General features: G+C 36.9%; 1 protein-coding gene across 1 annotated transcript in view; it reads right to left on the bottom strand.

Moving 5' to 3' along the window:
* The window catches only part of TFAP2D (transcription factor AP-2 delta), a 56,686-nt gene that overhangs the window by 7,454 nt on the left and 36,671 nt on the right, over positions 1 to 12,561 (bottom strand). The window contains exon 6 of the mRNA XM_007536220.2: positions 9,233 to 9,346. Within this exon, the coding sequence (XP_007536282.2) occupies positions 9,233 to 9,346 (114 nt within the window). The remainder of the gene's footprint in view (positions 1 to 9,232; positions 9,347 to 12,561) is intronic.

The raw sequence follows: 12,561 nt of genomic DNA on the forward strand, positions 1-12,561 counted from the left end.
TTTACTCTATTGTATACATAATAATGTGCTCTCTATTTCCAGCCTTTAGGTCCATGATTGGTCAACAATTTGTTTGGCTTTGTATGTTAACTCTCTTGTCAACCACCAGGTTCCGGATGCTAGCATAATGCCGACCAGACTTCCCTGGACAGACAACCCCACCAGTGTGTCCTGGAACTCTGCTTTCCCAGAACCCTTCCCCACTAGGGAAAGAGAAAGACAGGCTGGGAGTATGGATCAACCTGTCAACGCCCATATTCAGTGGGGAAGCAATTATAGCAGCCAGACCTTCCACCTTCTGCATCCCACAATGACCTTGGGTTCACACTCCCAGAGGGTTAAAGAATAGGAAAGCTGGGAGTTGGATGGTAGCACAGTGGGTTAAGCACTCATGGCACAAAGCGCAAGAACCACTGTAAAGATCCTGGTTCGAGCCCCTGGCTCCCCACCTGCAGGGGGTTTGCTTCACAGGTGGTGAAGCAGGTCTGCAGGTGTCTATCTTTCTCTCTCCATCTTCCCCTCCTCTCTCCATTTCTCTCTGTCCTATCTAACAACAATATCAATAACAGCAACAATAACTACAACAACAATAAAAAACAAGGGCAACAAAAGGGAAAATAAAAAAATATGAAACATCAACATTTAAATAAAATAGAAGGGATCCCTGAATACTGGATGGATGCAGAAAGAAGTTCAACATTGTAACTGTGTTTCTTTCTAAGAAAGGGTTGTTAGAGCAGTAGCAAGGCAATTTAACTATAGGATAAACACAACTGTCAAAAATCTCTCCAAATTACTATCTGATGAACTATGGGTGTGGTATGCAGTATAGAATAAGGGAGCTAAATGACTGCAATTATATAGTCCCACAGCTGGCTGGACAAAGATACTCTATACGGACTTCAGAGCAGTGGTCAATCTTGAGTACTAGATCAACCTAGTACTCTCAAGTGGTGTACTACAAGGTTTTATTCATTAGCTTCACCCTGCTCAACACTCTGACAATGCAACTGAAGGCATCATGGATTTGTCACTTCATAAGTGGTTTTAAGAAAAGAAAATTCCTGCTTTGGATAACAGAACCTAAATCCTGAAAATCTTAATTTGGGGTAGTGCTTAATTGGTATACCATAATCAATTGCAGGAAATTTATGGAAGAATAAAGTAAATATTCATTCACTCACAGTACACTGAGGAGGCAGAGGTTGATTAAGTTTTTAAGGATGCAGCTAGCCAATTTAGCAAGTCCAAAATAAACAAAGCTAGGGTAAAAAAAATAAATTAGACTGTATTATGGAATAATTCAGATATCAGATTTAGAAGCTCCATTTACCTTGAACACTGTTCTCTCTATATAACTAGATTCCAGTTCATTGATTTCATTTTTCTATTACTAATTTCACACTGAGGAGCAGGAAAGTTCTAACAGCTAACTGTGAGCAATATAATCACCTGCTGAGGAGATCCAGATGCTATAGTTTATGGCACTTCATCTTGGGGAAAATGTAACTTATATTTAAAAGGCATCTTCTTAATTTTATTCATAGGTTTAAAAACTCCCATTTTGCTAGAGCTCCCAATTAACATTCTCTCAGGCAACTTTCTGTAACACAATCTCTTCAAATTGGCTCATTTTAGGAAGGGAATATTATTTGCTTGATTCAGAGGTTAGAAAATTAGGGAATTTTTCACTTTCCTTCTAAGTATTGGGGCATGTTAATACTTCAGAAATTGAAATAATAGGACTAGAGAGAGCCACTATTTCTGGGGGTGGGGGTGGGGGGAGTAAGAGAGAGAAAGAGAAAGGAGAAAGAGAATGTGTGTATGTGTGCATGTACCTAATGATTTAGACTGTTTCGCCTCTTGCTAATATACTAATCTCTTTTTGTCAATGAAATAATATCTACTGATAAATAAATTTTCAAAGATTTTTGAAATTCATTTCTTTTTTAATAAATATTTTATTATCTTTATTTATTTATTAGATAGAGAGCCAGAAATCGAGAGGGAAGGGGGAGACAGCAAGGAAGAGGGACAGAGAGACACCTCCAGCCTTGCTTCACCACTTGCAAAGCTCTCCTCTTGAAGGTGGGGAATGGAGGCTCCAACCCAGGTCCTTGAGCATTTTAACATGTGCACTCAATCAGGTATGTCACCACTTGCCCATGTCATTCATTTCTATGAGAGCAAAATACACCAGAACAGCTTAGTCATATATAATCAGAATTGGGGCATCAGGTATGCAAGACCTATAATCTACCTCTGAAATATTACCCTGGTCCTAATGCCCAATTTTTGAAGGCGTATCAACTGCAAGAATTCAAACTGTATTCTCAATCAGTAGGGTTGAAATGAAAGAGACTCAGAAATGAAAGACGTAATAAAGGATGGAAAAAAAAAAGACTGCTCTTTGTAAGATAAACAATAAATTTATAAATGCTAACCAGTTCTTTCCTTGCTGTGGTTTTGTTAATAAGATTTAGTAACAACTCCCCTTTAACTCAGCATCTATATTTATGAGCTACTTGACACAGTGAGGATCAGGAAACTTCCACATAACAGACATTTCACACACAAACACACACACACACACACACACACACACACACACCCTTTTTTTTTCATTTTGTGCTTAAGTGTTTTTGCATGTAGATAAGTCCTTACATGTTTATCTTTAAAATCTCCAAAGCTTTAGAGCTTACTTTGGAATATGAATTAATTTAGGATTGTGAATGAACAACTACCAGAGGAACAACAACTATTTTACTTCCCATAATGTAACCAAATAATGGTTTTCATATTGTTAGTTTTTTAAATATATTTATTTATTCACTTTTGTTGCCCTTGTTTTATTGTTGTAGTTATTATTGTTATTGATGCAATTGCTGGATAGGACAGAGAGAAATGGAGAGAGGAGGGGAAGACAGAGAGGGTTAGAGAAAGATAGACACCTGCAGACCTGCTTCACCGCCTGTGAAGCAAACCCCCTTCAGGTGGGGAGCCTTATGCTCATGCCACATGCTCTTAACCTACTGAGCTACCACTGGCCTCCCTGTTTGATTTCTTATATAAGTGAGGTTATGTCTGTGAAATAAGTCACAAACAGAAGGGTGAATATGGGATGATCTCACTCTCAGGCAGAAGTTGAAAAACAAAATCAGAAGAGAAAACACAAGTAGAACCTGAACTGGAGTTGGTGTTTTGCACCAAAGTACAAGACTCTGGGGTGGGGTGGGGGAGGTACAGGTTTTGGAAAAGGATGACAGAAGACCTAGTGAGGTTGTATTGTTATGTGGAAAACTGAGAAATGTTATGCATGTACAAACTATTGCATTTGCTGTTGACTGTAAAACATTAATCCCCCAATAAAGAAATTTAAAAAAGAAAGAAAGAAAGAAAGAAAGAAAACAACAGAAGGGAGACAGAATAGAATAAATGAAGCAAAAAACAGAATTAGCAAGATTGAGGATGAATTAGAGAAAACTAAGAAAGAAGTAAGAGATCTCACAAAGAAATTCAGAGATACTGAAAACAACAACAATCTTATGGGATGATCTGAAATTTAGAGTTTTTTCCTTCACAGTTCAGGCCCACTATTTTCAACATTCTTCAATAAAATAGGTTTTTAGATGTCTCTTTGAGAAGCAGAAAAGTTTTTAAAATGATTTTATTTATTTATGAGAAAGATAGGAGGAGAGAAAAAGAACCAGACATCATTCTGGAACATGTGCTGCCGAGGATCAAACTTGGTAACTCATGCTTAAGAGTCCAAAGCCCTATCACTGCACCACCTCCTGGACAACGCAAGCAAAAACTTTTAATGAGGCTTATTTTATTTACTCAAAACTATTTTAATATTATTATTGTTGTTATTATTGTTATTATTATTATATTGCCACCAAGGTTACCGCTGGGACTCAGTGTCTGCATGACTAATCCACTCTCCCAGTAGCTATTTCTTTTCTCTTTTTAAAAACAGAAACACAGAGAAAGTGAGAAGGGAGAGGGAGGTAGAGAGAGACTTGCAGCACTGTGAGGCTTCCTCTTACCCCTGCAAGTAGAGGCTAGGATGTTGAACCTGCATCCTTGAGCATAGTAACAGATATGTTCTACCAGATAATACTGTTGCCTGACTCCCATTCTATTTTTTAAACATTGTCAGTTGTAATTTACTTTCTGTAATTCATTTTATGTTACCATTTGGAATAAGAGATTTAATTGATATTTATGAATTTATCGTCTGTCACTAGAATCATGCTCTCACAAAACTGAGAAAATTATCAACTCCTTCTCCACTACTTTTATATCACAAGGAAAAAAGATAAAAACAAAAATAAACACTATATACACTTTAAGTTCCCTGGAGAAGATCAGATATGTTCATATTTAGGCAGAAACCTACCCTTTCTTCAGCATGCTGCCAAGCACACAGTACTCAGAAGACACTAGTTGAGTTGACTGAAATGTATGCTACATGAAACACTAACAAAAATGAGGATAAATAGCTCAGGGAAAGAAAAGTTCAGAATGACATGAGAGTTGCCTCTAGATATTGGAAGGGAAACAAGATTAGACTGACTCTGTAAGACATCCCAAGGAGTGGGATGTTAGGGAGACAGATGTTGCTTCAGTAGAAGTAAGGCCTTTCTAATAGAGTTGTCAGAGATAGAAGTGATGTAGAGGCACGAAAAGAACAGTGTATCATTGAAAGTTTTCAAGCTCAGAATGGATGACAATTTGTCAGGGATGTTGCTGAGAAGCTCCAAACGCTAAAGGAGAGTAAGAAATGTAAGAGGCCTTCCAACATTGAGACTCAGTCAAGAAAATCTCATCACCAGCAGACAAATAGGTGTCTGAGACTGTCTATACATTTCTTCTTCTTCTTCTTTTTTTTTACATTTCTTATTTCTAAAGCATTATGGAAACATTAAGCACATCTATTACCCAGCCACAGTTCAATTAAAACACTACTGTACTGAGGGCCAGGCAGTAGTGCAGCGGGTTAAGCACATGTGGTGCAAAACGCAAGGATCAGCGTAAGGATCCCGGTTCAAACCCCCCCCCACCCCACCTCTGCTCCCTAACTGTAGGGGAGTCACTTCACAGGCGAATTTCTTTCTTTCCCCTTCTCTGTCTTCTACTCCTTTCTCAGTTTCTTTCTGTCCTACCCAACAAGACAACAATAATAGTAACTACAACACCAATAAACAATAAGGGCAACAAAAGGGAAAAAATGGCGTCCAGGAGCAGTGGATTCATAGTGCAGGCACTCAGCCCCAGCAATTACCCTGGGGGGAAAAACACTATTGTCCTGGGACAAAGAAATAACTGACCCTAGACACCACATGAGCCAGGGAAAACCCCAGTGCTATGGTATTTCTATCTTTCTCTCTAAAACAAAAATAGAAAAATGGTGGTAGAGAAATGGTGGAATATTGTATATGCAAGCCCCTTGTGTGACAAACAAACCAACCAATCAACCAACCAACAAACAAAAAGCATGATATGACTCTGGAAAAAAAAAAAAAACAGAAGACACATCCACACCTAATAGAGGTGGTATCATAACTCTTATTTATTATCATGCTATGTGCTAAATCTTGTAGCTAGAAAGATGATAATTTAACTGTTTCAGGTGATTACTCATTCATTGCTTAGATTTACCTTCTGTCCTATGATTTTCATATAATATTTCACAGTAAAAGTTCTAAAAGAATGGGTCAATGTTCACTAATCTCTACACTATTGCCATCACTACAGTGAAATACAAGAAACAATAAGGTGTCAGGCTCTTGAAGTAGTTGATTAGAAAAGAAACTGCCGACCAAATAATATTGCATCCGCCGATCACAACCTAACCAACGCAACGATTGCCACCTCAACATGCTTCACCTCAGACTGTGTCCTGAGACTTCACATGTGGAATGACAACCCTTCGGCTTCATTACTCGGGTGAGACCTTTCCTTTTATAGTACACGCTAATTTCATCTCAGGTAGTTCACTTTCTAACAAAGTCCCATAACCTAGATATACACCAGTTTCTGTGAGAGAGAGCTTATGTGCACACGTATCCATAAACTACTGCAAAATATATACCGGAAAGCAGAAGTACATTAGAGTTTGCAGTGAGTACCTCCCTAACACTTCCTCTCCACTATTCCAAGCTTGGGATCCATGATTGCTCAACAAATTGTTTGGCTTTGTATGTTAACTCTCTTTTCAATCACCAGGTTCCAGATGCCACCAGGATGCTGGCCAGGCTTCCCTGGATTGAAGACCCCACCAATGTGTCCTGGAGCTCTGCTTCCCCAGAGACACACCCTACTAAGGAAAGAGAGAGGCAGACTGGGAGTATGGATGGACCAGTCAACGCCCATGTTCAGCGGGGAAGCAATTACAGAAGCCAGACCTTCTACCTTCTGCAACCCTCAATGACCCTGGGTCCATGCTCCCAGAGGGATAGAGAATGGGAAAGCTATCATGGGAGGGGGTGGGTTATGGAGATTGGGTGGTGGGAATTGTGTGGAGTTGTACCCCTCCTACCTTATGTTTTTGTTCATTAATCCTTTCTTAAATAAAAAATTTAAAAAAAAAGAAAGAAAAAAAAAGAAAAGAAACTGCCGGGAGTTAGGCCGTAGCACAGTGGGTTAAGTGCAGGTGACACAAAGCACAAGGACTGGTGGAAGGATCCCGGTTCGAGCCCCTGGTTCCCCACCTGTAGGGCAGTCGCTTCACAGGCGGTGAAAGAAGCAAGTCTGCAGGTGTGTATATTTCTCTCTCCCTCTCTGTCTTCCCCTACTCTCTCCATTTCTCTTTGTCTTTTCTGCCAACAACGACATCAACAATAACTACAACAATAGAAAACAAAGTTAACAAAAGGGAATAAATAAGTAAATATTAAAAAGAAAGAAACTGCTTCCATTATCTGATAGTTTCCTTGAAACTGAAAACTTAAAATAAGTTAAAGTTCAATTTTTTTTTTTTAACCAGTCTCCTCTTTGGCTATGGTTTATGGTAGCACAGGGGACTAAACCTGGGACCTGGGAGCCTCTGGCATGAAAAGTCTGTTTGCATAACCATTATGCTATCTTCTCAATTTCCATAAATTAACTTATTTATGCTGTCAAATGTTTTTTTGATTGATTTCAGATTCAAGGAGATAACCAGAATATGAGGGAAAAAAAAAAAAGGCCAGGTTTCTAGGATTCTGTGAAACAGGCAAGAGGGAATTTCCAAAAAAATTTTAGGAAATTAAGACTAACGTTCTAATTTGAATTTGTTCTAGCTACATAGCCCCATGCAATCTTGATCTACTATCATCATTCCTAGGAATTGTTTCTTCAGAGTTTTCTGTAGATTTCAATGAATTCTCATTTCCCATTGAATAGGTATTGTAGTCTCTGCCCCGTTCTCTACCACAACACTCACTTTTGAAGATAGTCAGCAAATCATAAATAATAAACCTGCAGGGCCAGGTGGTGGTGCACTTAATTCTTTTTCAACTACCAGTTTCCAGATGCTACCATGATGCCAACCGTACTTCCCTGGCAGATGACCCCACCAATGTGTCCTGGACCTCCCCCCACACCAGAGCTCTGCCCCACTAGGGTAATAGTGACATAGGCTGGGAGTATGGATCGACCTGCCTATGGCCATGATGAAGCTTTAGATTGTCAAGTATGAGATCTCAAGTTCAGTTCCCAGCATCACATGTTATAAATTGAATTGCAGTAAATGTATGAATTCAAATGGTTCTTTTAACTACTGAGCTTCTCACTCTAAACTTCTAAGCATTATTATTATTTTCTTGCTAGTCTTATTACACTCACCATTGTTAAATCCATTGAATGATAAAAATATTTTGAAATCTATCAGATATATTTTAGAATATATCAAATATGTTATAGGATATAAATTCTCAGATAGAATATAAATTCCCTGTTCATAAAATTTTGGGAAGATATGCTACATTATTGAAAATAAAATATTCTATTTCAACATCTCCAATGTTGAGCTGAAGGGATATTTGAGTAAAGTACTAACTTACATGCATGAAATCACAGAGGCTGTGAGTTCAATCCCCCAGCACCTCTTTATTCCAGAGTTGAACAGAGTTCTGGTCAACATCTACCATACTTCTCATTCTCTTTCATAACAAATAAATAAGTCTAAGCAAGCAAAGTTTAAAAAAGTAGAAAGTCTTCCTTTGGTTGGTTAACTTTTGAATACCATCATTTTACAAAACAGAGGATGCTTCTCCATACCATTATAATCACTAAGTGCTATTAAAACATTTAAAATGTAATTTATACTTGATTTTAGTTAGCATTATTTTTAGATTTAAATTTTTAAATTACTTTACTTTATTTTTAGATTTAAAATTTTAAATTAGGAAAATAATTATTTTTAAGACAGTTGTTGTTATCTGGGTATAATTTCCTGTCTTACCATGATAAGAGGTCTACATAGTAAGTATTCCTACCAGTTTAAGTCCTCCTCAACCAATCACTATTTTAAAACTATATGATAACTTTAAAAGAAAACCTGTCTGAATTATAGGACATACTATATAAGCATTCAATTTTTAGACTTTTAACCTATAGAATATCTGAGCAGTTATCATGTTATTCTCTATATTGCATTAAGAACATAAATATGCCAGAAAATACACTCTATTATTTTCTCAAACATCATTGAAAATAAAATTTACAATATTTTAATAACATATCTTGTGTTCTAAAAATATGCACAATATGCACATGTGTGACCAGACTTAAAGAGCCATTTGCAATTTCAAATTAGGTAAAAACTATTACATACTCCTAGAAAATCAGAACATGGTATTTCAGTAATTTCTATCATGAAATTTGCTTATGAAATTAAATAATTTACTTCTTCAAGATAAATAACTATTTAAAGAATTTTAGAATCCATTCTAAAAGTACTATTATTTAAAATAATAGTGCTCACTTTCATATTTACAATTTCCTAACAATCACACAAAATATTAAATGTTCTGGTCAAAATTCTTCACACATAGCTATTTTCACAAATTGATCTTTGGTACTTGGTATTTCAAATGTTTAAGTCAGTATCACGTGAATGAATATACATGTGAGATATAAATGGAAACATGACAGGAATAAGGAATATAAAACTTTCTGTCTTAGTGAAGACATTTTAATAATTCATAAACAGAATCCACACAAATTGGAAAAAAAAAAGTCTTACCTGAAATGTGTTAAATGTCTCTGAATATCAAGGTCTAGAATTGGAGTAGGTCTGGATGATCCCAGGGGTGATCTATCTTGGCTTAAGAGGTCTTGGAATTCTTTACAAATCTGTCTAAAATGAAACAAAATTAACTGAAGTTATACTCTTGAAATGAGCTTTTAATTTTGTCCCAGGACATTTCACCAAAGGTTTGTTTTCTATTTGAAAAAGAACTAGATAAAAAAAATTTAAAGGTTTTATTTATTTATTAATGAGAAAGATAAGAGGAGAGAAAGAACCAGACATTCCTCTGGTATATGTGTTTCCAGGGATTGAACTCAGGACTTCATGTTTGAGAATCCAGTGCTTTATCCATTGTGTCACCCTCTGGATCGCCTAAACAATTTTTAAAAAAATATTTATTTATTTATTTTCCCTTTTGTTGCCCTTGTTGTTTTATTATTGTAGTTATTATTGCTGTTCTTATTGATGTCGTTGTTGTTGGATAGGACAGAGAGAAATGGAGAGAGGGGGGAAGACAGAGAGGGGGAGAGAAAGACACCTGCAGACCTGCTTCACCTCCTGTGAAGTGACCCCCCTGCAGGTAGAGAGCCGGGGGCTCGAACCGGGGTCTTCCTGCCAGTCCTTGTGCTTTGTGCCTCGTGCTCCCTAAATAAAAATTTTGTAAAGATTTTTTCATGGAACTTTCAGAGTTCCAGCTCTGATGTACTGACACAGTGGCACCTTTACTCTCAAATGACAATGATCAAACATTCAAGTGAATGATAGGAACTGACAAAACAGTTATTTTTTAAGTTGATATTAAAAAAAAAATCTCATGGGCTATGGAAATAGCGTAATGGTTACATAAAAGACTCTCATGTCTGAGGCTGCAAGGTCTCATGTTCAATCCCTAGCACCACCATAACATCATAAACCAGAGCTAAACAGTGTTCCAGTCTCTCATTCTCTCTTTCTTCCTCTCTTTCTCTTTCTCTCTCCATATATATATATCACTAAAGAAAAATAAAATATATAGCAAATCATTTCAGAATAAGCAAAAATCTGTAGGAAAGCCCTATAGTTTAGAAGTGCATTAGAAAAAAATGACTAGGGGAATATGTCCACAAACAAGTTCATAATTTTGAAACAAGTAGGCTTATTTCAAAGCCATGATTCAGTAGACTTTGGAAAATTCCTTTCGCCAATATTTCATTATAATTAGTAACACTGTAGATGAAATATGTATTTTAAAATTTGAATTATAAGTCACAACTTAGCCCTGTAATCTTGGAAAAAATGTAAGTTTTCTTATAAAATTCATTAAAGAACATTTTTCTTAAGTTAAATGATTCTTATTTCTAGTCATTGGTTTTAGTTTTGACTGCCACATTATCACACTGTAGGTTACAGTAAAGTTCTCAAAATACATTGATCAAACAGTCATAATTCTAAAGGAACAAACACATAAAGAAAAAAATTAAGTAATGAAACAATAGGTTAGTGCAGTAGCTGAAGAGTAAATAAATACTCAAAAGTTAATTCCTAAAGTGAGGTCATTCTCAAATCAAGGGACTAAATTATAGTGATTTTTAAAAAATATTTATTTATTTATTTATTCCTTTTTGTTGTCCTTGTTGTATTATAGTGATTTTTTTGTCTCTTGAATTAACAAAATTCATCCCTACATCTAATTTATCAGTGTAGCCAAAACAAGTACAAAAGGTTAAGTTAATATGGCCAGGTTCAAGTGCATGTCACCCTGTGGACCTGGCCAGCAATTCTGCAAAACATCTCTGCTGCTAACAACTATCAAAAAGTGACAAAACATCTTGCAACACAAATAATTTATTATGGAACTAAAATTATGGAAATTTTCTTTTCTAGGTAACTAACATTTCTTTCAAATGTCAACAGTGATTAATTTTTTATGAATGTAACAATAGGCCTTAACCTATTGCCAGTGTTTAAATATTGTCATTGAATAGAAACTTGCTATATTCATTTCTTTCTTTCTCTTTCTTTCTTTCTTTCTTTCTTTCGCCTCTAGGGTTATTGCTGGGGCTCGGTGCCTCAGTGCCTGCATTTCAAATCCAGTGTTCCTGGAGGCCATTTTTTCCCATTTTGTTGTCCTTGTTATTTCCCTTGTTGTTGCCATTATTGTTATTGTTGCCATTAATGTTGTTGTTTGATAGGACAGAGAGAAATCGAGAGAAAGGAGGGGAAACAGAGAGACGGAGAGAAAGATAGACACCTGCAGACCTGCTTCATTGCCCACAAAGCAACCAGCCTGCAGGTGGGGAGCCGGGGACTTGAACCCGATCCCTATGTCATTCCTTGTGCTTCAGGCCATGCGAGCTTAACCTGTTATGCTACCTACCACCTGACCCCTGCCTTATTAATTTCAAATGCAAGTAAAAGCAAAAGAAATTCATGGAGACAGGGGTAAATATATATATATCCTATTATATATATCCTATTAAGTAAGATAAGCGGGAAAGAGAAGGATGAATATGGCATGATCTCACTCAAAAACAGAAGTAGAGAAATGGGAGTATGGATCAACCTGTCAATGCCCATATTCAGTGGAGAAGCAATTACAGAAGCCAGACCTTCCACCTTCTGTATCCCACAATGACCTTGGGTCCATACTTCCAGAGGGTTAAAGAATAGGAAAGCTGTGGTCCCATAAGTGGTGCATTGAATAAAGCACTCGACTCTTAAGCATGAGGTCCTGAGTTCAATCCCTGGCAGCACATGTACCAGAGTGATGTCTGGTTCTTTCTCATGGATAAATAAATAAAATATTTAAAAAGAAAAGAATGTGAAAGCTATTGGGGTGGGGGGTGGGATATGGAGATCTGGTGGTGGGAATTGTGTGGAATTGTACCCCTCTTATTCTATGGTTTTGTCAATGCTTCCTTTTTATTAAAAAAAAAGTTGAGAAATAAGAAGAGAAGGGGAAATAAAAGCAGAACTTGGACTGGCTTTGGTGTATTGCACCAAAGTAAAGGACTCTGGGATGGGTGGATGGGGTTGGGGGAGGAGTGGTAGGTTCAGGTAGTGGGGCATGATGGTGGAGGAGGGCATAGGTGTGGAGTGTTGGGGGTTGGGGGTGGCGGGGATGTTAGAGTGTTTTGCAGAAAACTAAGAAATTTAATACATGTATCAGCAACTATATTTACTATTGATTGTAAACCATTAATCCCCACAATAATAATAATAAAAAGATGCTCATAGCTGGGATAACTCAAACATGATTCATATAATGCTTCCTTTGAATCATTGATATGCAGCATATAGATACATTTTGCTGTTGTTGTTAAGATAGAGGCAGGAAAAGTGAA

Source organism: Erinaceus europaeus, chromosome 4 (genome assembly GCF_950295315.1).
Source record: "Erinaceus europaeus chromosome 4, mEriEur2.1, whole genome shotgun sequence".
NCBI lineage: Eukaryota > Metazoa > Chordata > Mammalia > Eulipotyphla > Erinaceidae > Erinaceus > Erinaceus europaeus.